The sequence below is a fragment of the Salvia miltiorrhiza genome, chromosome 8 (assembly GCF_028751815.1).
Source record: "Salvia miltiorrhiza cultivar Shanhuang (shh) chromosome 8, IMPLAD_Smil_shh, whole genome shotgun sequence".
Taxonomy (NCBI): Eukaryota; Viridiplantae; Streptophyta; class Magnoliopsida; order Lamiales; family Lamiaceae; genus Salvia; species Salvia miltiorrhiza.
Window position 1 is genome coordinate 31,859,445 of NC_080394.1, and position 27,853 is coordinate 31,887,297.

Consider the following 27,853-nt stretch of genomic DNA (forward strand, 5'->3'; position numbering starts at 1 on the left):
GAAAATAATTTAAATTTTATTTATTTATTTATTTTATTTTTAATTCGGCGCCTATAATACACGCATTTTTAATCATTGAATTCGACTCAATGGAACAAGTCTCATCTCGAATCAAAGAGATTGCATAGATTGACTCATCAAATTTACTGACTCGAGCCATTCACAATAATCAATCAGTCGATATGGATGCTCTGGATTCAAATGAAAGCGCCATACATCACATACATTGATTCGAGATTGCATAGATTGACTCGTCAAATTTACTGACTCGAGCCATTCACAATAATCAATCAGTCGATGTGGATGCTCTGGATTCAAATGAAAGCGCCATACATCACGTACAATACTATTTGACGTATTACGTAGCAAGCGCATATCTGAGTAGACAATCTTTGATCGAGTCGCCACTTGTATCCACAAATGCATCACAACTCCTACTAACTTCTAACTACAAGTGCAAACCGATAAGCTTGAACGTGAAAAAAGGCAATTATTATTTTTATATAAAAGTAAAATGGGTTGCTAATTTATGGATCGGACACATCATGCTCATAAATTTGGGGCGTACAGATTGTTGGTCAAATTTAATCTCGTGCCACATCGTTACCATTTTTATATATTAAATTAAATAATGAAAATAATATGCCCTTCCGCTTCTTATTTTCTTAAATTGGAAACAGACGCTGCTTATTTGTTGCATCTCTCCACTCCACTACGAACCACCAAAAGTTCTGAATGTCAGTTGCATTTTGTTTTATTTACATATTAAAGACTCAATTCACATCAAATAGTATAACTTGTACTCGAAATTTTAATTATAACACCATGTGAAAATATTGTAATCACAACGTTATCTTCTATTTTATTGTTTTTGCAATCACAACATCCTCAATTTTTTGGCCAAGTTTTTACGAGGTTATAACTGGGAATGTTGTAATTGCAATGTTAATAAAAATTATGTAAAATTACAGAATTGAAAAAGTTTGTACTTTTTCGCTGTGATCATATTTAATTAATGTGTAAAATATTGATAAAAAGACAAACTTTAGAATCAAGAGAAAGTGTGATTCAAGTGATCTGGTGTGCCATGCTCATGCATCCACATATGATTGAACTTTTGACCTTTTGCGCAGATGGATGCCTTTCGTTTTTATTCTTTTTGTTTTTGTTTTGTTTTTAGTTTTTGAAAACTTTTTTTATTCATTTTGTAGTTTCGTATGAGATTTAAAGACATCACATTTAAAGGATAGAAAAAAAGGTATGGTTGTACTAGGTGGGAACAATCACAGTTGCTGATCAATTATAACTGAGGAGTGAAATCTTATTATTATTATTATTATTATTATTATTATTATTATTAATACCAATCACATGTGCTTTTTTCTTTTTTATTTGAAAACCATCACATTGAACTTGTGATCTATATATTGTGGACTTATCCTTTGATTTTCTTCTCTATATATGTGTGTCAGTGTGTGTACTTCTCTCATTTTGTCTCTCATTTTGTTTTTTGTGACTTTAAAGTTTGAAAAGTGAAGACTAGAGAATAAATTATTTAGAATTCAAAAAAAATATATATATATATTTAGAAGAGCTGAAAAAATATTTATATTATTAAAGTGCAATTAATTGCTGAGAAAAAAGACCACGTAAATTTCCATGATAGATACAAACATCAACATAAATGGCAATTAGTATAAAGTTTATTCCATGTGCAGACACCTATCTGATAAACAAAAATCCCAAAAATAAAATACAATAACATATACGCATCCCATAAACACAGATTTCGTATTGAGTATACGATTTAATCAATCCAAACTACAAAATCCGACCCGAATAAAATAATTTTCCTCATTCGGATATTCAATTACATTTCACCTCCTAATAAACTCTACGTAACTCCTCTTATTGGTAAGAATTTTTTTCTATTAAATTAATTAAAAAAGGGCAGAATTATTGGCAGAGCTTATCCAAAACAAACATTATATATATATTCAGAGCATTACAGCCAAACTCGTCCACCTGCAAATTTGAAAAAGAAAGTCTGCTCTCATCGATCCCAACATTCCCAACCCCAACAACAACAACTGCAATGGCAGCAGCCAAGAGCCACCGCTACCTCGGCGGCGCAGCCAGGCTCTCCTCGGCCGATCAATTCGAGTTCGACGAAGCCGACGTCTGGAACAACAACGACCAAACGGAGACCAGAAAATCCATTTCCAACAGCCCGCGCCCGCTGCGGAAACCCCTCCGGAAGACCGCCGACGCTCCGATCGGCGCGAAATCTCTGCCGGTGAACATTCCGGACTGGTCGAAGATCCTGAGGGGCGAGTGCAGGGGACGCGCCGGCGACGAGGATGCCGACGACGAGGAAAATGAGCGAATGCCCCCTCACGAGTATTTGGCGAGGACGAGAGTGGCGTCTCTGTCGGTGCATGAAGGGATCGGGCGGACTCTCAAGGGCAGGGATTTGAGCAGCCTCAGAAATGCCATCTGGAAACAGACCGGATTCGAGGATTAGCGAATTTTAATTTAGGAGCTCATCATGATCCTCTGTTTTTTGGAGTGCCGTTTTTTTGCTAGCTTTCATTTCAGAGGATTGCTACTGCTCAACTGATTGATCTTTGTTATCAATGTGTGATTACTAACTGTTTAGGAAAGGGGGAAATTAAATTGAATCTTAACTTTTGGTTTTGGGTTAATGGCGACATTTTTTGTGCCATTCTTCCATGGTAGCTTGATTAATTAATTAGGGTTATTGTATGTGTTTTGGAGTAGTGCTAATTAGTATTATTTATATTTTTTTTTTTTTTTTTTTTTGATCGGGCAAAGTCATGTTAGATGTTAGTAGTTAGTTCCCCATCCACTCCAAGAACCACCTTATCTCTCCCATTCACCAAATCCACCTTATATCTTCAATCTCCAATTCGCTCCCAAGAGGGATCGAACCCGGGTCACTTCACTTAAGTGAGGACCTGGTGGCCAGTGGTTATTTATATTTGTTGGCTAGGTGTTAATGTTTTCCTTCTTATTTTAAATGTAATGTAAAATGTTTATTGGAATAAAGTTATCTATCTTGGTGGTTGTTTTGGTGTTGTCATTGAAGATTATTGAAGTTTAAATTTTGTCAGACGAGGTTGATCAACAGATAATATATTGGGTTGCTACTTAATAATTAACAATTTGTATAATTTAATTAACAATTTTTGGCGTTTATTGTTATATTTAAATGCTAAAGTTGCAAGTTTTCCATTTTATTAATTGCAGTTTTGTTTCTGCTTACTTAAAATATACTACTAGTGTTAGTTTAATTTATACACTAATCTATCTAGTATTATATAAATTTATAGAGCTGTTTACTACCTAAAGGGCATACTAATATTTAGAGTTAGAATTAAATTTCATGTTTGTTTGCGAAAATTGAAGATCGTTGATAGATTACAATGAAAAAAAAATCCACACAACGAAATATTAATTCAAAATATTATATTTGGAACAAAAATTAAGTACATGATTTGGTTAGTAAATAGAAATTGTGTGCAGTCAAGTGGTCAACTTTAAAATGATGGATTTAATCTTGATAAAAAAGAGAGAGAGAGAGAGAGGAGGTTTTATTTTATAAAGAGTGGGTTATTAAGCATTAGCGTTATTGGTTGGTAAGAAAACAACTGGCTAACTGAAAACCACCCCTTCAAGTAAAATCTACTCATTTATGAATTCACTTAGGTGTCAACCTTTGGATCAATTTTACGTGTGTGTTTGCATTTCCATTAAGATATTGCACTCCTATTTTCTTCTCTTTTCCAATTTTGCGTGGCTTTGGGGCATCCATAGTGTACTACTCTATAGTGCACGTACAGCCAAGCACTCTCTGTCTCTCTCACTCTCTCTCTTATTATTATTAAAATGAATTTTAAAAATAACCTATTTTTTTTAGTATACTTAAATATTACCTACTAAAATAAAAATTTATAAAAATACCCACACTTACCATTTTACCATTGTATATAAAAATTTTAAAAATACCCGCGCATTTCACACCCCATCGAATTCATAACCAGAATATATTTTGGTTGTGAATTCAAGTTTTAAAGTTTGAATTCAAAACTAAAAACAGTGTTAGTCGTGAATTCAAGTTTTAAAACGTGAATTCACAACTATAAATAGTGTAAGTCGTGAACTCGCGTGAATTCACAACTAGAAATATTGTTTGTCGTGAATTCACAACTATATATAGTATTAATCGTGAATTCAAGTTTTAAATGAATTCACAACTATAAATATTGTTAACCGTGAATTCAAGCTTTAAAACATAAATTCACGACTAGCATTATTTCTAATTGTGAATTCAAATTTTAAAATTTAAATTCACAACCAACACTAATGATTTAGTTGTGAATTCATCGAGCTGGTCGTGAATTCTAGTTTTAATTGTAAATTCATAGATTTGATTAGGGATGTCAATCGGGCCAGCCCATCGGGTTTTCGGGCTAGCCCTATCGGGTTCCGGGTTAGTCGGGTGCGGGCTAATCGGGTTGGAGATTTTTTTGGGTTGTAAATCTTCAACTGTAACCCTAAACTTTCGGGTTTCAGGCTAGCCCATCGGGCTAATTAGGTTAAAGGCGTAAAAATAAAATTATCATTTGTATTTTATTATTCCTAATGATCTAATGTATAATGTATAAAATATATATAGATATTAAAGATATAAATTATATAGCAAAGCATGAAATGCAAAAATATAAGATATTCAAGATTACAAAAATAAAATTATATTAAAATGAGATAGTAAAATTTAACATGTATATAGCACTAGAATCAATCTGGATTATTACTGAATAATTAGTGGATTTGCCATGCACGTCTCATTGACAGAAAAAAAAATTGATATCACTTTAAAATGAGATACTAATAATTAATTTCTAACTAATGAGATACTAATAATCAATTTCTACAAAAAACCCGTAATTAATTTCACTTGTTTTAATGAGATTGCACACACACACACACACACACACACACACACACATATTCTAACTAATTAATTTCACTTTTTTTAATGAGGCTACACATATATATTTAAGCAAATATCATAGATCTAAACATAGCAGAAGTTGTAACTGGATGCATCAGTCACAATTCCGTCAGCCCACCGGGTTTTCGGGCTAGCCCTATCGGGTTCCGAGTTAGTCGGATGCAGGCTAATCGAGCTGGAAGTTTTTTCGGGTTGCGATTTTTCAACCCTAACCCTCTAATTTTGTCGGGTTATTCGGGTCGGCCCACGGATTTCGGGCTGCATTGACATCCCTAGATTTGATTGTTAATTCAAAAAAATTGTGATTTTCATCAATTTGAAAGATTTAATTACTCAATGATTAATTTGAGAAATTAATCATCAATTTACAATCATTTTGCAGTGTAAAGTAAAATTAGTAGTCTTGAAGAAAAAATTAACAAATGAGCATAGCAAAATACTCCTTAAATCCTACAAAATTCATCCAACTCATCATCTCCAAACTCACTTTCGATCACAGAGCACCAGAGAGCCTCCATCAAAGCAAATGAAGCGAACATCCTCATCCTCCACTTTCTCTACCACCAATACCAGGGGAGAAGTGATGGCGAAGAAGAAAGTATCCAATGCTCACCATTAGAAGCCATCGCAGAAGCAGGAGGAAGCGGGAAATCGTAATCCATGTACTCGCCGCCGTCTTCTGTTGACTCGAAGAAGACCGAGAGCCTCAAATCGCTGAATACGAAGAAAAGTCCCCAAAATCTAGAATTCCTAAATCCTCCTCCATCTCAAATCCGGCGAATCACCACCACTATCGCAGCCGCAGCAGCTCCGCCGTGCCCTCGCCTCTCGATTCTTCTTCCCCTAGAAATTCCGACGAATAGCCCGTAGGCTGCCGCCGCCGAGTACCCCTTCGTCCCTTCTTTGGCCAGATGAGTAGCAGGCCGCAAGGATCGCTGCCCTCAGCCGCCACAAGATCTACATCGTCCGCCGCGCTCACCTCTTGCCACTGTCGTAGTCCGATCCGCCGCCGGAAGAGAGAAAGAAAGGGGGGGGAGAGAGAGAGAGAAAGAGAGAGAGCTTTATGCAGAGTGAGAGAGAAACTGATAGGGATTAAGAGTGGGTAATTTTTTAATTTTAATCTTAGGGACAGTTTAGTCATTTAACACAAAAATGGATATTTTTTTGAAGTTTTTATTTGAGTGGGTAAATTTTAAGTTTACTAAGGGGGGTGTATTAGTTCAAGATTTTTATAGATTTCTGCAGACTTTTAAAGTCTGGGTGTATTCGTTCAAGACTTTTAAAAGTCTATGAAAGTCTGGGTGTATTCGTTCAAGACTTTTAAAAGTCTTTTAAAGTTTGGGTGTATTCGTTCAGGACTTTTAAAAGTCTTTTAAAGTCTGGGTGTATTCGTTAATCTATGGACTTTAAAGTTGGAGTGACTTTCAATGATTTTGCTCAAAAAATAGGCATGAACAAATTCGAGGACAGACCACAAGAATTCACAAATTTTGCAAAATCTCCGCGCTCGCTGGGACCCAGCGACCGTGTCCAACAAAGCCAGCGATCGCTGGGGCGCCGCGGCCGCTCGGACAAGCCAGCGGTCGCTGGGCCGACCAAGATTCGTGGGGCTCGTGTCCAACTATGCCAGCGATCACTGGGGCGCCGCTACCGCTGGGACAAGCCAGCGATCGCTGGGCTCTAGCAGTCGTTGGGCCCAGCAAATCCTTCATAAATAGTAGTAGCAGCCGTCCTTTTATTTCATCACACAAAATTTGAACCAGACTCGAAAAAAAACACAATTTTAGGGTTCTGCATTGGCTATTAGCAAGGTATTCTCTCATAAATCTTGTATCTTTATATTATTTTTATATTCAATTTTTATAATGCATAAACCTTGAATCTTTATAATTTGTTAGCAGCTATATTCTGTTTTTCTATTGCATGCGAGTTGATTATAGTTTTTGTTATTTTTATTTATACTTTCTTTTATTCATTATTATAGTACTATATACGTATATATATTTTGTGTCTAGTAATATTATCATGGGAGATTCTCAACAACAAGACACGAAAAAGAGGGCAGTCTATGAACCATGGACTAAGGAACAAAGCGATGTATTGTTAGAAATTTTGGTTGAGTTTGCGAATTGGGGATGGCGTGATAATAGTGGTATCTTTAGCAAAGCAACTGTTGAAGAAAGAATACTTCCTCTTCTTAATCAAAGACTTCGTTGTAATAAGACTTATAACCACTACCTAAGCCGTATCAAATGGTTTAAGACCCGTTGGACTGCTTATTCAACACTCATGAAGTTTAACTCTGGTTTTGGCTATGACAACAACGCTAAAAATTTCACGGTCCCAGATGAAGTATGGGATGCATACTGTTAGGTAAACTTGTTAGGAATTATTTTTTTAAAACAATGTTATTTAAATAATATTATTAATTAATAAATATATTCTTTATTATGTTAGGCTCACCCAAAAGATGCATACTTGCGCCATGAAAATTGTCCGGATTATGAAGACTTGGAAACGTGTGGCTGTAGGCAAAAACTCAATTGGATTGGGTAGTGCTGCTGATGCCAGGACATTAGGAGCTGATGAAAATAGAGCTCCGCACATAGAGGAGTTGAATTATGATGTTGAAAATGAGGCGTTTGTAGGACTGACTCAAGATGATCCGCCATCATCCGGTTCCAAATCACCTTTGGTATTTCCTGAAGTGTCTGTGGAGTCCACTCAGAGAAGAGCTCCCGCCAAAAGAACTAGAGGCCAGTTTGAGATAAATTCTGGTCACACTGAAAATAGATCGCATCAGGAATTCATGGCAGAAGTTAAAAAAATCACTACCACAATGGATGGAGTTCAAAGCCTCTTGGTGAAACGAGATACTATGCTAGAGAAGAGAGAAAGAGAAAAAACTTATACAACTTGGGATGCTATCAAAGAAATCCCTGATTTGACTGATGACATTCGCGTGAAAGCATTTGACTTGCTTGATACCAAGACAAAGAAAGATGAATTTTTGAAAATGACTATTGCGGAACGAGCACGTTGGATAGCTTTTAAGATTAAAGATTAGGGGATAGTGATGATTTCAATCATATTTTGGAAACTATGTTTTTTTTTAACCATGTTTTTATAAGTACATTGTTTTGTTGGTGTTTTATTTTTAATCTTTCTTTTGATCATTAATGAATTCGTATTTTTTTTATTATTGTTTCATTTTTTTATATGGCAGCATGAATTATGAAGATAAAATTGAGGATGAAATTGAAGAGGAAATGAAAGATGAACTTGAAGATGAAATTGAAACAGAAATGGAGCTTGAATTTTGTGATCAGGTTAGGCTCTTGATGGAGGCAACTAAGGCAATTATCATTTTATTGGGAAATATTATGACGATTCCTCTAACTATTGACAACTCTTTGATGCGACGACCAAAGACTAGGGAATGATTCCATTTTGTACGTAATATGCTCGACAGAGATCCAAAGAGTTTTCGGCAGTTGTATAGAATGTATCCGGATGTCTTTATCAAATTATGCCGGATCATTAGAGAGAAAACCCATGTTCAAGATACACGATACACAACTGTTGAAGAAATGGTGGCAACATTCTTGATCATTGTTGGACACAACGATCATTATTGTAATGTTCGTCAAAGGTTTGATCATTCGCATTTTGCTACTAGTCGGAACTTCAATAAAATCTTGAGAGCATTGAACACCATAGCACCGGACATGATGGTTAAGCCGACAACAACAATACCCACTAAAATTCGAGAAAGTACAAGATTTAATCCTTTCTTCAAGGTATGGATTATTTCGATATTATATTGTTGCTATTGTAGTATATCAATTTTTTATGCTTTATTTGTATAACATATTCACTTTATTTTAGGATTGTATCGGAGCTATAGATGGAACTCATATCCCGGCCATGGTCATAGGCAGAGACGTAAGCAGTTATCGTAACCGTCATGGGGTGCAATCTCAAAATGTTTTGGCAGCTTGCAACTTTGATTTGCAGTTCATCTATGTGCTTAGTGGATGGGAAGGCTCGGCCCATGATTCATAACTTTTAAGTGACGCATTATCGAGACCTAATGGGCTTCATGTGCCTCAAGGTAAATATTTCCTAGTGGATTGTGGATTTGCTAATCGCCGTCAGTTTTTGGCTTCGTTACGTGGTGTTCGATATCATCTTAAAGATTTCGGTGGTCAAGGTCGTCATCCCATAAATGTAGATGAGTTGTTCAATCTTCGACATGCAAAATTGCAAAACGTGATTGAACGAATTTTTGGAATCTTCAAATCACAATTCACAATTTTCAAAATAGCTCCTCCGTTTTCATTTCAAACACAAGCAGAGTTTGTATTGGCTTGTGTTGGATTACATAATTTTCTTCGAAAGGAGTGTCGTACTGATGAATTTCCAGTCGAAGATGAAGTAGAGAATGCTGCACCAGATGTAGAGAATGATGCAGACAATTTGGAATATATTTCTCAAAGCCAGCTGTCTCAGAGGAATGAAGCTAATGCATGGAAAGCAAGTATTGCTAATGCTATGTGGGAAAATAGGTCAATGTATGGAAACGATGGAAACGAAGATGATGAGACTGAAGATAATGTTTAGGGAGGTGTTTTGATAGATTGTTATCAAAATGTCTTTGAATTATAATATTTTTTTATATGGATGTTGGATTATTTTTTTAATGAATGTTGATTAATTATAATTTTTTTAATGAATTATATATATATTATAGGGTGAGGTTATAGTGAGAACCACAATTATCGTGAGAACATAAGAATCAATAAAATTACTGCATCTGCTATACAAATTAATGCATCCGCTATTAAATTTAATGCATCAGAAAAAAATAATTTTTTTGCTCCCTTCAGGATTCGAACCCAGCACCTGCATCCATCCACCAAGATGATGCATCCACCGTAGATCTTGATGATCGAATGGCTTAAAATGGTTCTCCGTTCTTATTTTATTAGTGGTTCTTATTTGAACCTCTCCCTATATATATATATATATATATATATATATATATATATATAAATTTGATTTTAATATTCTATTAATATATTACATATATAATAAGTATTTATTTATTTAAATTATTAGTGATCTCAAAATAAAAAACTAAAACATAAAATTAAATTACTATAGTAGTGAAAATAATATCATATGCTGACGCATCGATTGGTTACTACCGAACATTATATTACAATAAATTAGTTAACTTGAAATTAAAAAAATATAAAATAGGAAGGGATGGCTAAAATGTTTAGAATAATATCATACATTAACTACTTTCTTTGATTATTTCATAAAAAATATAGGTTAATGAATAAATGATAACAAAATAGTATTATTGAAATAAAACTTATAAATCATCAATGTATAACTATAATTGTGGGAATATTTTCATACGTTGAGCACATCGATCGATAATTCATAAAAATATACTATAGGAAAATTATATTATAATAAATTAGTAAACTTGAAATAACAAATTAATTTTTTTACAAAAATGGACATAATTAAGAAAATAATATCATGCATTGAGCACATCAATAGTTACTCAATTAAATCATATTATAATAAATTTAATGAACTCAAAATTTAAAATATAAAATAGGAAGTAATTATTATAATTGTGAAATAAATTAATAAAAATAACGAAAATAAAAAATAAAACAAAAATGAAAAAGAAAATGGAATGGAAAAACAAAACAAAAGTATTACTCCTATATTATACTAGTACATTCATTGTGCAATTAAATATTAGAGAAACATTGTTAGGTCCGGGGGGTCTCGAATAGGTGTATGGGGGGGGGGGGGAATACACCTATAGGCTAGTTTTATGACTATCTACAAACCTCAATCAGAGGGATCTCAGTCAGAGATAGAAGCGAAACTTTACACGCAAACAAAACACCTGTTTAACCGAAATAAGTGTTGACCAACAGGGTTGACGACTGATACTGAAAGCTCTTCAGTAAAGAGTTATCAGTTAAGTCACTGGAACTTAACTGATCCACGTAAGGGCTTCAGTTGTGTTTGCAAAGATGAAGATGATATCTCTCTTCCTTACTATCAGAGGATAGTGAGTCAGATTGATATCATACGCAGCGGAAATTAAACTTAGTTTCGAATAGCCTCGGTGGAGCAGATAGTTGGATTAAGGTTTCTCTTTTCAGTTAGTCAGCATTCAGTTTTATCAATTGAATAACACAGTTATGAATGTAAAACTGAAAGCTGTAAATAACACAGAGACTTTTACGTGGTTCGGAAAAACTCTTTCCTACATCCACGGCTGGTTGATCAGACCAACAATCCACTCCGCAAGTGTTTCCCTGGTGCACTGCAAACCGTGAACTGAAGATAAACTCTCTCTTCAGCACCTATACACCTCGCGTAGGGTTTCCCTACCTACACACCTCGCGCAGGATTTCAGCACCTACACAGCTCGCGCAGGATTTCCTTGCTAAGCACACCTCGTGCTCAGACTTCCCTATCAGAGTTCAGAACACCTTATGAAACTCCGAGTCACTCAAACACTCTTATGGGGGAGAGGTTTAAACGAGTGCCAACTATACTTACAAAGAACGAGTTCTTTGAAGCAAGTTTGACCTTTGGCTTCTGGGTACACAGAATATATGCCTAGGGTCTAAGAGAATGTATGTAATCAGCAGTGACTGATTTTGGCTTTGGAATTCTCTTCTTCGATTCAAGCTTTGGGCGGTTTAAGCTTTAGGCTGAGTAGCTATTTCGGCAGAGCTTCAGCTTATGTCGTTGAATCGGTGAAGATTGAAGTGATCCTCGAGCGCTATTTGTAGGAGAACTCTTGAATAGATCCGTTGGCGTAAATCGTCCTCAAGATTTCTTCCGTTGGAGAGCAATTCGAATTTGGGCTGAGGCTTCAATCTTCGAGGTTCCTTGTCTGTGTGGAAACGGCTCTCTTTGATGGACAGGAGATGTGATATCTCTGAAAAGTAACCACCAGATAGGAATGACCTCTGCAGAGATAAGATATTGAGATATCTCTGCGTTTAATGCGGCTGTACTTGAGCGTACGTGGCTTCCTCTGAACGTTGGAAGATCAGTCCTAGGAGGAATGTTCAACTGATACTTGACTTTAGATCAGTCCATGGCGCGCATTAAATAATCAGTCTTCAACTGATTCTTCAACTGATACTTCAGTTGGTAACTGCAGTCTTCAGTCTTCAGTCTTCATTCTTCAGTCTTCGACACCGCAACTAAACTAAAAACGAACTCTAACACTTGAGTTCAAAAACGATTCTAGTCTATTACATTTAAGTCCTATAAATTTTGGTATCATCAAAACAAGGGTTAGGATATTCCACAAGGTTCCCAACAATTTCCCCCTTTTTGATGATGCCAAAACCACACAGCAGTTCTAGACAGCAAAAAGACTGAGCTCACAGTACAAGTTCTAGACAAGGGGTGAAAGCTGTTCCCCCTTAACAACAGAACCTAAATAACTTGTACTCAGAGCAAGAACAAAAACAGTTCTAAACACAGAACAGCAAGAAGACAGAAAAATAACCATAAATCAGAGCCTGGACAAAGAGTCATTGTCTTCAGGGTGAGATCAATAAGATGTTCATTTCATTAAACGGACTGATAAGACATCAGTCTAGGTACAGAGCAAGACTTACATTGGAGTAAAAAGTAAAACAAAAACATCATGGATAAACCATGGACTCCAGCTGTCTGCTTGGCTGCGCCTTGAACTTCTTGATCTTCATCTTCTGTCTTCGTGTCTTCAATGTTCCTAAGCTTGTTCCACTCTCACTTGTTTTCCGTTGAATTGAGGTCTCTTCCTCTTGGTGTATCTTCCTCATGATCATCCTGATGAAATAGGACGATCATTTTGCTTGATCGTCTTCAGTCTTTTGAGAATAAGTCTCTTAAGAATTTCCCCCTTTTTGGCAACATCAAAAAGGTGGGATTTTGACTGAAGGATGAAGCTAAGACCACTGCGTGGAAACTGAATCGCAGAATGGTCCAGAGAAAGATGCTGAGGGTCAGAGGTATACGGAGAAGGCGGAGGGTTTAGAAAAGAAAAATGAAAGATGGGTGAGGAGACATGGAAGGAGACGAAGAAAGGGGTGGGTTTAGGTTTGCATGGCTCTCGAAACTGGGAAGAAGAGAGCAGCAATCATGCAAACCAAAGGAGGTTGAGAGGAGGGTTGATGGTGAAGAGAAAGAAGCAAATGAGGAGAGTTGTGTGGGGAAGGAAAATCGAATCAGCGGCTATCGTGAGGATATACGCTGTCGATCTTGCACCGGTTGACAACGAGCTCCTGCTCATTGTTGTTGCTTGGCATCGAAGCTTCACAGTGGGCAAGAGGCCTCCATGTGAAGACGATGAAGTCTGTCCTATTTCAGACAGGTACTTCAAACCGATGCACCGGGCATGAGGATGGAAGACGCTCGTTTCGCTGGATACAAGTGAGGGTAGAGCAAACTTTGACGCCGGAGAGACGTTGTGATCCAGTGGAAGGGTCCGGTGAAGACCAAGACTATGAGCGTCATTCTTCCACTCCATGACTTTGCAGTCATAGATTTCTCCGTTAGTCGGAACAATTTTTCTGCAACTTTGGAAACAATTGAAACTTTTTCTCACAGTGAAAGCTGTGGAGAGTTGTTAGTTGATGCAGAAATACTATGAAGACAACATGGTATAAATAGACAAGATGTGAACCATGTAGAAGATGAAAAGGTTTTTTCGAAAACTGTGCCTTAAATGCAATTGAAGAAAAAATTTCGCGTCCGCCGTCACTGCGAGGGACTTCAAAAGGCATCATTACATATGTCATGTCAATGAGCGTTCCAAGAAATTTTATTGCAGAGGCAAAAAGGTTGGAAGGATTTTTGGCAAAAAGATCAGGACAAGTTCAATCAAAACAGATTTTCACTTTATAAAAATCTTGTCCTATTTCGGATATTCCAATTCCAACAATTCCAATAATCAGTTAAAGTTTTTGAAAGAAACTGATCAGTTAGAGAAAAGATTTTGAACTAAAAACTTAAAGCTCTAAACTGAAATAACTGATTTTGAAAAGGTAATCATTTTAAAATACTTACTGATCAACTGAACATAGTAGTCAGTTGATACCACGTGATCCTGGATGATTCATCAGGATGACTTCCTCTTCAGATGAGCACTTGGACTTCATTGCTTTTTACGTCGACGATCGTAGAAGCAGCAGTTGGTTGACCACCAGTCAGCATGACTGTTTGAGAAAATCTTCAAACACAGCATCACTCTTCAGGGTTGATGAGGCCAATCTTTGCACAAAGATCGTTGAACCTCTCTTCTGGAAGAGCCTTGGTCAGCAAGTCCGCTCTCTGAATAGCAGTGGGAATCCATTCCACAGAGACATTCTTCTTTTCGACATGATCACGAATGAAGTGATGTCGAATCTCAATATGTTTGACTCTGGTGTGATGAACTGGATTCTGGGAGATTGCAATAGCACTGGAGCTGTCGCAATAGATAGGAACTTCCTTTTCCTCGATCCCATAGTCCTTTAGTTGATGGACTAACCACAGGATTTGTGAGCAGCAGCTTCCGGCAGCAACATATTCAGCTTCAGTTGTAGAGGTGGCGACTGAAGTCTGTTTCTTAGAAAACCAAGAGATGAGCTTGTTGCCTAGGAATTGACATGTTCCGGAGGTTGATTTGCGATCAAGCTTGTATCCACCGAAGTCGGAGTCTGAAAATCTGGTGAGCTTGATGTCGTCCTCTGCTGGGTACCACAATCCTAAATTGGGTGTGCCCTTGAGATATCTCAGAATCCGCTTAGCTGCATCTAAATGAGCTTCCTTAGGATCTGATTGATATCTTGCACAAACCCCGACTGCAAATGCGATATCTGGTCTGCTCGCAGTCAAATACAGCAAAGATCCAATGATTTCTCTGTACTTCTTCGAAGAGACAGAGCTTCCTTCTGAACCTGGATCAACTTTCCAGTTTGTGTTCATTGGGATCTTGACTGACTTCATGTGCTGAATACCGAACTTAGCTATCAGCTCCTTGGCATACTTGGACTGGCTGATCAGTATTCCTTCTTTGGTCTGCTTGACTTGCAATCCGAGAAAGAAATTCATTTCTCCCATCATGGACATTTGGAATTTGTTCTTCATGATGTCAGCAAACTTATTGCACATGTGTTCGGATTTGGATCCGAAGATTATGTCATCGACATAAATTTGAACAAGCAAGAGATCTTCTCCTTCTTTGAGAGTGAACAACGTTCTGTCCACAGATCCCTTTTTGAAGCCTTGTTCAACTAGATACTCCGAGAGAGTATCATACCACGCTCTTGGTGCTTGCTTCAACCCATAGAGCGCTTTCTTCAGCTTGTACACCTTTTCTGGTCCAGCAGCCTCAAATCCTGGAGGTTGTTCTACATAGACTTCATCTGTGAGCACTCCATTGAGAAATGCACACTTGACATCCATTTGGTGTACCTTGAAACCTTTGTGAGCTGCAAAAGCTAAGAAGAGTCTGACTGCTTCCAATCTGGCAACTGGGGCAAATGTCTCGTCGTAGTCGATTCCTTCTTCTTGACTGTATCATTTAGCCACAAGCCTTGCTTTGTTTCTCACAACGTTTCCTTCTTCGTCTTTCTTGTTCTTGAAAATCCATTTCAAGCCAATCACCTTTGCATCGTCTGGTCGATCCACAAGCTCCCAAACAGAATTCCGGTTGAATTCATTGAGTTCTTCTAGCATTGCGATGACCCATTCTGTGGACTTCAGAGCTTCTTCAATATCCTTCGGCTCTGTAGTTGATAAGAAACAGCTGAAATTCTTATCTTCGTTGATGCAGTTCTGATTGATGTCGAAGACGAGGTTGCACATAGATCTCCGAGTCTTGACGCCATCTGATGGTTCTCCAATGATGTTCTCCTTAGAGTGGAGTTCAAACCATCTTCGATATTTCTTGATTTCTTCAGGAGATGGTGGAGCTTCTTCAGTTAGAATAGCTCTGGGATGTTGAGCACTTTCTGGAGCAGGGGAGAGTTGAGCTGGGGCGGCTTCTGCGCGTTCAACTTGAACTTCAGCAACTGGAGTTCCCCCTTGACTATTGCCATCTGTATTGGCTCCAGTTTGAACTTCAGACCGTTGGTTGATCTTCTGATACTGAATCATCTCAGTATCTTCATCCTTACCAGGTCCCCATACCAAGACAGTAGAGGGCTCGTCAGTATGGATTTCAGCTTTGGAACCTTCAGTGATCTGAACATTCTTTTCAGCATCTTGTTCCCTGAAACCATCTGTAGACTCATCAAAGATCACATGAGGTGTTTCTTCTACACATAGAGTTTGAGTATTGAACACTCGATAAGCTTTGCTTGAACGTTCTGTTCCGGAGTATCCAAGGAAGACTCCTGGATCAGCCTTGCAATCGAAGGTGTTCAACCTCTTCTTATCGTTGTTGTGTATGAAACACTTAGAACCGAAAGCATGAAAGTGGGCAATCGATGGCTTTCTGTTCTTCCATAACTCGTATGGAGTTCTTCCATGTCTCTGAGTGAGGAAGGAGCGATTCTGCGTGTAGCATGCGTTGTTGACTGCTTCGGCCCAAAACTTCAAGGGGAGTTTTGACTCGGCTAGCATCGTCCTTGCTGCTTCCTTTAGAGACCGGTTTCTTCTCTCTGCAACTCCATTCTGCTGTGGAGTTCTTGCTGCAGAAGTTTGATGACTGATTCCTTGTTCATCACAATACTCACGAATGACAGTATTGAGGAACTCAGTCCCACGATCTGATCTGATGCTGATGATGTTGACTTCCTTTTCAACGCTCAGTCTCTTCAACAGCTTTGGCAGTTCCTCCAGTGTCTCCTTCTTTTTGAAAAGAAAGATAACCCAGGTATATCGTGAATAATCATCCACAACTACCAAGGTGTACTTCCTACCGTTGTAGCTTCTTGGAGTGATCGGGCCAAACAGATCCATGTGAAGTAGATGCAGAATCCTTTCAGAGGAGTGTCCTGTCTTTGACTTGAATGATGTCCGCGTCTGCTTTCCTCTGAGGCATGCTTCACATTCTTGCTTCTTCTGGAATACAATAGAAGGGAGTCCTTCTACCAATTGATGTTTAGCAAATTTGTTGATCGTCTTGAAGTTGAGATGGTTGAGTCTCTTGTGCCATAGCCAATTGAGCTCTGAGCTGCTTTTACTGATGAGGCACGTTTCTGGTGGGCTGTCTTCCCAAGAAACGACGTAGAGACTTCCTTGTCTGAATCCCTTCAGAACCACCTTCTTCTGATTGTTTCTAACAGTGAATTCATCCTTTTTGATTTTCACTGTGAAACCACTGTCACAAAATTGACTCACAGACAACAGATTATGTTTAAGACCAGAAACAAAGCTAACATTACTGATACTGGCGTTACCCATGTTGAGCACACCATAGCCTTTTGTTTCTCCAATCGAGTTGTCTCCGAATGCAACTTTGGATCCAGCTTTCTCAACATACTGGGATAGATATTCTTTGAAGCCCGTCATATGCTTCGAGCAGCCACTGTCCAGATACCACGTTCTGATTGAAGCTTTGGCCTCTTCCTTCTTTTTATGTTTCCTGACATTGACCTGCAAGAAAGAGTTGCTTCAGGCACCCAATCAAGCTTTGGGTCCTTCAATGTTAGTTCGAGTTCCCTTTGGAACCCAAATCTGCTTCAGAATTGGTCTGGCTGATTTCTTGCGCATTGTTGGATGTCTGATCGGTGTCGTTGGCGCTTCAGGTGGCATATGAGCATTTTTCCGTTGAGAAATCCTTTTGAAGGCCTCACTCTTGTAGCAGTTCTGTCTGGTGAGTGATTGAGGTCTTCTTTGCTCGCCGAAGTATCTTCCGTGAGATACTTTAGTCTTTGCAGACATATGGAGATTTGTCTGACGTCCAGTGGCTTGTCGTCGAGGAAGTGGCATGGCTCGACTGGACTCAGCATTGCTTGATCTCCATGGATGTTGTTCTTTCTGAAACTGAACTGAGGATGTCAGTTTCTGACTGATGTGGCCTTTCTTCCCCCTGGGTTGATGAGAAAGATTTTTCTTGGCTCCTGATGTTCCTTCCCGGATCTTTGACTGAAATCTGCTTTCCAGCCTTTTCAATATGATGATCTGGTTGGGAGCCTCCTTAGCTCGTCTGTAGCTTCGTGGAGGTGGAACATTTGATCTGGCCATCAGTCTGCGCTTGTGAACTTCATCCATATCATGATCTCTTGATTCTTCTGAGGTTGTGATTTCAGAAGGATCATTCTTAGAGATGATCATGATATCCTTTCCTTTGGCAGCTGCAACCTTTCCTCCGATGCTGTTGACCAGTCCTTTCGATGGAAAGTTGCTCATCATGGGAGACTGCATCATGCAGTTCTTGACTGTTTCTTCCAGCTTATGATTAAGCCTTTTGATTTCATGAGAAGCTCTTTCACATTCTGAGTTGGAGATTCTGAGCTCTTCTTCCAGTCGGCTATTCTCCATGATTAGCTGATCAAGACATGTTTCATCCGGAAAGTAGATGATTGTCTGATGTTTAGCTCGTTCATCATCGATCTCCTTGTCCTTTTTCTGATTCTGCTTGAGGAGATCTTCGAACATTTTCCTCAGCTGACAGTGATCAGTCAGGAGCTGATCAAACTCGTCAGTTTCAACGGATGAGCTATCTCCAGATTCTGAGTGGTCTCCTGAAAGCATCAGGAAGTTATCAGTATATGGAGTTTTCGTGAGAGATTTTACCTCTGGGCCATTCATTCCATTGTCGTAGCTGTTGTCAGCTACACTTTCTGATTCGTTGGCCATCAGGGCTCGGCTCTCATCATCTGAGCTGGAACCGTCGAAGTCGGATGATTCTGATGTGTCGTTGGAAGAGTCAGCATCATCAGCAACCATCGCTTTCTTCTTCAAAGATCTGCGATCTTTCTTTGCTTTCAGTTCCCTGCGCTCAGCTGGAGTCAGATCAGGACATTCATGCTTAAAGTGTCCTTTCTTTCTACATCCATAACATTCCAATTCTTTGATGTCGTAAGCGGCTGACTTCCTTTCTCCGCTTCGATCTGTGGAATGTCTGGAGTCCCTTTCTCTTTCTTTTCCCTTGTAGTGCTGCTTGTGGAACCTTCTGTACTTCCGGAACTTAGACTCCATCTTGTTGAATCTGTCAGTCAACAAGGCATATTGACTGAAGAAGTCCTCAGGGTTGAGTTCCGTTGGCTCCTTGATCTGCTTCTTGCCTTCTCTGGTTGAGGCCTTCAGTGCAACTCCTCTTGAGGTTGATGGACCATCTTCGTCTGATCCTCTAGCCTTCTTGTTACCAAGATTTCTCAGAAGATCGAACTCATTTGCCATGAGATCAGAGAAAAGCTTGTTTGTCGGGAGCTGACTGAATCCTGGCTTATGCTGATGAGCGACTGAGTAGATCTGCCATTCTCCTCGTGGCAGTGCTCGAAGAATCTTCAAGTTGATTTCTCGTTGAGTGTATTTGTCTTTGGAAATGGATTGAACTTCATTCAATATGAGATTGAATCTTTGTTCCATTTCCTCGACAGATTCATTCTTGAGCATGAGGAAGGAGTCGAATTTCTGACAAGCTATGGAAAGCTTATTCTCCTTGATCTCCTCAGAACCTACGCACATTCTTTCCAGAATATCCCACATCTCCTTTGCTGTCCTGCACTTGATGATCTTCATGACATACTTGTCAGGAACGGTGCCGGAGATGATGCTTTTGGCGAGGTTGTCTAGCTCATCTTACTTCCTTTCTTCTGTGGTGAAGTCTGCCTTTGACTTGGGCTGGTCCTCATCGTAAGGTTCCTGACGGATGTCAGTAGGAACCCTTTTTACAGTTTCGGTGATAATGATTGGACCGCTGGTGATGACTTCCCACATTCTACAATGTTGGGCAATGAGAAAGCTTTCAAGCCGAAACTTCCATATGTCGTATTTTTCAATACAAAACATAGGTAGAGAAGATAATCTGCTGTGGTTAGTCTCCATCAAAAAAGAGAGAACAGGTAACAGCAGATAAAGCAAGTAGCAAGCACAAAACAATAAGAAAGAGTAAAACTTTTTCGAGACCTTTAATAAGGATCTAGTTCAAGTAGAACTAGTCAGAGACAGATAGTTCTTGCGAACAACCTGCTCTGATACCAATTGTTAGGTCCGGGGGGTCTCGAATAGGTGTATGGGGGGGAATACACCTATAGGCTATTTTTATGACTATCTACAAACCTCAATCAGAGGGATCTCAGTCAGAGATAGAAGCGAAACTTTACACGCAAACAAGACACCTGTTTAACCGAAATAAGTGTTGACCAACAGGGTTGACGACTGATACTGAAAGCTCTTCAGTAAAGAGTTATCAGTTAAGTCACTGGAACTTAACTGATCCACGTAAGGGCTTCAGTCGTGTTTGCAAAGATGAAGATGATATCTCTCTTCCTTACTATCAGAGGATAGTGAGTCAGATTGATATCATACGCAGCGGAAATTAAACTTAGTTTCGAATAGCCTCGGTGGAGCAGATAGTTGGATTAAGGTTTCTCTTTTCAGTTAGTCAGCATTCAGTTTTATCAATTGAATAACACAGTTATGAATGTAAAACTGAAAGCTGTAAATAACACAGAGACTTTTACGTGGTTCGGAAAAACTCTTTCCTACATCCACGGCTGGTTGATCAGACCAACAATCCACTCCGCAAGTGCTTCCCTGGTGCACTGCAAACCGTGAACTGAAGATAAACTCTCTCTTCAGCACCTACATACCTCGCGTAGGGTTTCCCTACCTACACACCTCGCGCAGGATTTCAGCACCTACACAGCTCGCGCAGGATTTCCTTGCTAAGCACACCTCGTGCTCAGACTTCCCTATCAGAGTTCAGAACACCTTCTGAAACTCCGAGTCACTCAAACACTCTTATGGGGGAGAGGTTTAAACGAGTGCCAACTATACTTACAAAGAACGAGTTCTTTGAAGCAAGTTTGACCTTTGGCTTCTGGGTACACAGAATATATGCCTAGGGTCTAAGAGAATGTATGTAATCAGCAGTGATTGATTTTGGCTTTGGAATTCTCTTCTTCGATTCAAGCTTTGGGCGGTTTAAGCTTTAGGCTGAGTAGCTATTTCGGCAGAGCTTCAGCTTATGTCGTTGAATCGGTGAAGATTGAAGTGATCCTCGAGCGCTATTTGTAGGAGAACTCTTGAATAGATCCGTTGGCGTAAATCGTCCTCAAGATTTCTTCCGTTGGAGAGCAATTCGAATTTGGACTGAGGCTTCAATCTTCGAGGTTCCTTGTCTGTGTGGAAACGGCTCTCTTTGATGGACAGGAGATGTGACATCTCTGAAAAGTAACCACCAGATAGGAATGACCTCTGCAGAGATAAGATATTGAGATATCTCTGCATTTAATGCGGCTGTACTTAAGCGTACGTGGCTTCCTCTGAACGTTGGAAGATCAGTCCTAGGAGGAATGTTCAACTGATACTTGACTTTAGTATCAGTCCATGGCGCGCATTAAATAATCAGTCTTCAACTGATTCTTCAACTGATACTTCAGTTGGTAACTGCAGTCTTCAGTCTTCAGTCTTCGTTCTTCAGTCTTCGACACCGCAACTAAACTAGAAACGAACTCTAACACTTGAGTTCAAAAACGATTCTAGTCTATTACATTTAAGTCCTATGAATTTTGGTATCATCAAAACAAGGGTTATGATATTCCACAAGGTTCCCAACAAACATTAAGACATTTTTTAAAGGATATATATAAATAATAAGTCGTAGTATTAACTTATCCATGAATTTTTATTCTTTAATAGAAATATCAGTTAATAGGATCATTAGTAATAAAAATAATTTAAATTAGGTAATAAATTTTCAAGGGCATTATGATCATCACCTCGATTCTATATCATCTATCACAATAATATATTATCAATACAATAAACTCCAAACAATGAATTCGGAAAACAAATAACAGATTTCATCATAACACAAATTCATAGTCGAAATCCAAGTTCAAATACGAACCAAAAAAAAAAAACAATCGTCCAAATAAAACAATTCAAACATAAATCCAAATTTAAAATTTAAAAAGATCACCCACGACGTCTCCACGCCTCCCACTGACGCTGTAACTCGGCAATCTGCTGGTCTTGTGCATCAGATCGAGCATTCATGTCTTGCCTCAATGATCCAATTGAAGCGTCGAAATGATCACGGAATGAAGTCAAATCATTATGAAATCGCTGATAATAATCTCCCGACATTGAACCACCAACTTGTTGATCTTCATGACCCCCTTCTTCTTCCTCTTGATCTTCATCTTCGTTATCCTCTTCTTCATTGCCACCAGCAGCGGATGATGTGTCGGCTCCAAAATCACCAAAAGTGGGAGGACGACGGCCAGCTGCAATCTCGGAGTGGACAAACGATCTAACACGCTGCCTTTTTGCATGAGGAACTATAGTAAATCGATCATAAATCAACTGAGCTCCTTTTAGCTCACTAAAATCAATTGAATGACCGAGGTCTGTCAGATACCCCACTAGAGTAAAATCCAAATATAGCTTTCATTCTTGCCAAACTAACTAGATACTCCCTCCCATTCATCCTAACTATAATCTTTTTCTTATCACCACGCACAGACATAGTAGTCAAGAATTCATAGCACAGAGGATCATATCCAGAAAAATTAATATTCCTAGCAAAAGTATCCATTCCCAAATTCTTCAACAATCTCATTACTCTACCCTCAAGTCGAAGATCCTTAATCAAATCCAAATCTAAATAATGAGGAGTAGTAATCTCTGATTCGTTAAATTTTTTAAATACAGTACCCTCCCATTCAGAATTCAATTGAAAGGGACACATGTACCTTTCCGAGAGATCTTCCTCCTCCTCCTCCTGCTCCGTTTATTCCTCTTCCATATCTTCGTCTCTCCTAATGTTGGCATTTTTTGTTCGAGGCATATTGCCAGTGGATCTGGAGAAAATCGGAGGTAGCGAATCTTGTAGAGGCGTGGAGTGGAGCGCGGTGGAGATGGGAGGCAGCGGAGAAAATGGAAAGAGGGAGAAAATGGGAGGCAGCGGTCGCTGGAGAAAATAGGAGGCAGCGGCGCGGATGGAAAGGGAGGAAATAAGAAAATTAGGGCACCCAACGGCCGCTCATATATATATATATCATAAGGCCAGCGCTCGCTGGAACCCAGCGGTCGTTGGGTATCCAGCGCTCATGGGCTCCTAGCGCTCGCTGGGTTCCTGTCTATCGCCCGTTGAAGCACAGCGCTCGCTGGATTTGTGGATTTCAAATCCTAAAATATCACGTCAAGTTCTTGCTAATTCATTAAAAATCCGATCAAGATTTCATTCAAAATCATGAAGATTCTGTGAGAATTCTATAGACTTTTAAAATCCACGGACTTTTAAAATCTATAAAAATCTTGAACTAATACACCCCCTTAAAAGAAAATGACTATTTTCATATATTGACTCTTATTATTATTATTATTATTATTATTATTATTATTATTATTATTATTATTATTATTATTATTATTATTATTATTATTATTATTATTATTATTATTATTATTATTATTATTATCATCATTATTATTATTATTATTATTATTATTATTATTATTATTATTATTATTATTATTATTATTATTATTATTATTATTATTATTATTATTATTATTATTATTATTATGTGTTGACCTAATAAAGTGATTAATACTTAAAGTTAAAAGTTTTAAATTCGAATTTACCATAATATAATTTTTAAAGCTATTTAATAATAATAATAATAATAATAATAATAATAATAATAATAATAATAATAATAATAATAATAATAATAATAATAATAATAATAATAATATTTGAGTGGAAAATACCACTAAACTGCAGTTATAATTCTAGTGGTTAAAAAATTTAGAATCACCGCAAGCTTACAATCATGTTATTTTCTTAATGTTAGAATGATAATTAATTATTGGATTTGGACGATCTTGAGCATTTTAATCCCAACATTGGATGATGTAGAAAGTGTTACAAATTTTAATCATACCTTGGAAAACAATATGTACATGAACTTAGATCAATTAGTATGCAGTTCTAATACTCCCTCTGTCCCATATATATATAAATTGATTGAAATTTACATAAAAATTAAGAAAAAAATATTAAAAATAAAAAAATATAAGTAAACTTCTTAATATATCCATAGGTATTATTTAATGATGAATTAAAATTAAAGTAAGAATTAAATAGAGATTAAATAATAACACAAAATTTCTAAGTATACACCAGGGTGTACCGTACACTCGAATTGATCCGTACTCAAATTCTGACTCACATGCTGATCCAAACCCGCATCCTAACCTAAATCGTATAAATGACACTATTCAGTTATACAGTTAACACTGTTTATAATTGATACTATTCAATTATATAAATGACACTGTAACATTTTAAAATATTATAGTATCATTTTCAATCTTATAGTGTTATTTAAAATATTATAATGTCATTTACAATCTTATAGTGTCAATTACAGAAAGTATCATTTATATTTCTGAATAGTGTCAATTATACACAGTGTCATTGACAATGTTATACTTTCATTTATACGCAGTGTCATTTGTATAACATAATAGTGTCAATTACAGACAGTATCATTTGTAAAATCAAATAGTATCATTTACACGATTTGAGTCAGGATACGGGTCAAGATTTGGGTACGGGTCAATTCGGGTGTACGATACACTTAAGTGTACTCAAGATCATCTCAAATAATGAATGAGTAAAAAAATATTACTTTTTATATAAACAGGCCTATATATTTGAGACATTTAAAAAAGGAAAACAAGTTTATACAATAGAAGGGTGGGTGTATATATTTATAACCAAAACAGTATAATTAATATATTCATGTATATCCATTAGTTTGTATGGTAAAAATACATAGCTTGAAAAAGAAAATGCCACAAAAGTAGGATACATCTCTCTTGGACAATTTTGTTGTTCAATTAATTCGCGCAATCATAATATTCTTGTGCTAGAAACAGGAGGCGATAACTGATTAATTACACTTTGAATCCATAGTTTCTCCCATTCATAATATTCTTGTGCTAGAAACAGGGGGCGATAACTGATTAATTACACTTTGAATCCATAGTTTCTCCCATCTTATTCTTTTAATTCGACAATAAAGTCTATTAATTCGATAACAAAGACTAATTTTTAAGCCAGCAAACCGGATACGTATATAATTTTTAAAATTTTAAATTTTGTAAATAAAATTAATTATAATCTATAATATTAATATAACAACTTTCATTTTTATAAAAATATCATTAAAATAAGGGTTATTAGCGTCTAAATACCAATTTTAGGGGTAGTTTGATTTTGCACATGAACTTTAAAAGAAGTAAAAAAATACATGAACTTTAATATTCTAATAATTTTGCCATAAATTCTATTTTCGCTCAAATTAAAGTTTACGAGGCAAATCGGAATGTCGATGTGTACTAATCAAACGTTTTGAAAAAAATGATACCGTATAGGAAATCATATAAAGATACCGTATAAAACATCTGTAAACCTAAAAATTGTAGGATTTTTATTGAGTTCAAATGTTTAGAAATTGAATTTATGGTAAAATTGTTACAATATTAAAGTTTATGCATTTTTTTGACTCTTTTCATAGTTCATGTACAAAATTAAACTATCCCTCAAATTAATGTATTTAAGCGCATATAACCTTAAAAATAATAAATACAATAGTGAAATACGATGACACATATAAAACTATGGGACACTAAATTCTAACTGCCTAACCCAAAAGTTTCATGAAAAAAGCATAATTCTTATTATTCAGCAGCAAATTCCTCTCCTAACTAGAGTTGGAATAGAATTTGTTTTAGTATATAGCTGCTAATTTCTAATATCAAAACAAAGAGCGTGAATAACAAGACATGGACGAGGGTAGACAATTGCACAATTAGATCAGCTAGTACAGCATTTGTTTAGTCTTTTTTGTTAAACAAAATAGAAGAGTCAGTACGACAGTTGTTAGTTGTTTGATCTTTCCCACCATATAAATACATCAATACGCTACTATAATACACCCAAAAAGGCTTTGGCATTCATAGAGAAACAAACGTATATAAAAAACACAGGGTCGTCTCTGAGGGTGGGCCAGTATGGGCGACCACCCAGGGTCCAAAAAAATTTATATTCTCTTATTATTATTATGGGCTTAACTTTTTTTTTTTGTATACTACTAGCATTGAAAAAAAAATGAGGCCCAAAAAATTACATCCTAGAATAATTTTGGGGCCCAAAAAAATTATAAGGTCTAATATCACTTTTTGTGTATATTATGCGCATTGACTCTGTCATGAAACAATTAGAAGGTTTAATATCTTTTTTTGAAAAAGTATAGAAATGAAGATTTTAATACAAGTTTGACTATTGCTAAGAGTCTTGCATCTAATATGAATATGGAGCCAATATAAAGTATCATTTAGAATTTGAATATTTTGTAGTTGTTGTGGACATAATGATTGTTTCTTTAAATTTCTGTAATTTTTAACTATATTTTTTAATTTATGTATTTTAAATTTAATGTAATTTTAATTATTGGTATTTTAAATTAATGAACTTTTAATTTTAAATATCGTGTTGTGTAAATTTGTGATTTAAATTGGTGCAATTGAAATTAAATAAAAAATACAAAAATCAAAACTAATGGATATGAGTCAGTTGGATGAGCCTCCTCAATGTAGGGTATTGACTCATAACTTATGAGTCAAAACTTAGATGCTGTTCGATTTAGTTTTGGATTTCAGATATTGTTCGATTTTAGTTCCTACTTTCGGCCAACCCACACCCAACTTACATTGAGTTCGATTTTTTTGGATTTCAAATTTGTTCTAATTGAGTTCTAGATAATTGAATATTTGTTTTTGCCATGTATTTGTTGTGAATATCGGATTTGTGCTGGCTTTTCTCATTGAGTTCAGATTTCAGATTCATTGAGTTCTTACTCTGGACTAGAAATGGTGCTGCTGGCTTTTCTCATTTTTAAAACGTTTCTTTTCAATCAATTGGGGAAGCTGAAGTCTTACAGTTTAAGTTTATATTGAGTTCTTATATTTTGGATTTGAGATTTTTGGATTTTCACGATAGCAGATTTTCAATTTATAGCAGTTGAGCAAGTCACTATTGGGCTATATTAACATTGAATTTGTTTTGATATTGTAGGAGTGTAGGAATGGATACTGATAGTAATGATGTTGATATGGAGAAGGAGACAGAGGATGATGAGGTGCAAATATTGGAGACACCCACTTTGACACCTACTTCTAAGAGTACTCCAGGTACTTATGTGGATTGTGGTAGTACAATAGGCACTACGAGGTTGGGTGTTGTTGAAAATGGTGATATGGAAGTTTCTAAGAAACAAAAATCTAATGTGTGATTACATTTTGATAAGCCTTGCATGATAGATAATGTTCCAAAGTGTAAATGCAAGCATTGTCATGGTTGGTACAGCTGCAAAGCTTCAAATGCCACCAGTCATTTGAAGCGTCACATTAAATCTAGTTTCAAAACTCCTAAGTTTCAAGATTTGGGTAGTATGTTTGATAATCGAGCTGCCTTTTTGACAAAACGGAAATTTGATGCTAAGGTGTATAGGGATATATAAGTTGGATGGAGCTATCATTAAGCATGATCTCTCATTTACCTATGCCGAGTATGATGGAGTTAATGAATTG

General features: G+C 37.0%; 2 protein-coding genes across 2 annotated transcripts; both read left to right on the plus strand.

The window, feature by feature from the left end:
- The first annotated feature begins 1,777 nt into the window (after positions 1-1,777).
- Positions 1,778-3,088, plus strand: LOC130997733 (protein S40-4-like). Its single transcript, XM_057923143.1, has one exon. The coding sequence runs from the start codon at positions 2,096-2,098 to the stop codon at positions 2,522-2,524; it is 429 nt and encodes a 142-aa protein (XP_057779126.1). The 5' UTR covers positions 1,778-2,095; the 3' UTR covers positions 2,525-3,088.
- A 4,435-nt stretch (positions 3,089-7,523) lies between these two features.
- Positions 7,524-8,105, plus strand: LOC130998327 (uncharacterized protein At2g29880-like). Its single transcript, XM_057923755.1, has one exon. The coding sequence runs from the start codon at positions 7,524-7,526 to the stop codon at positions 8,103-8,105; it is 582 nt and encodes a 193-aa protein (XP_057779738.1).
- The last annotated feature ends 19,748 nt before the right edge of the window (positions 8,106-27,853 follow it).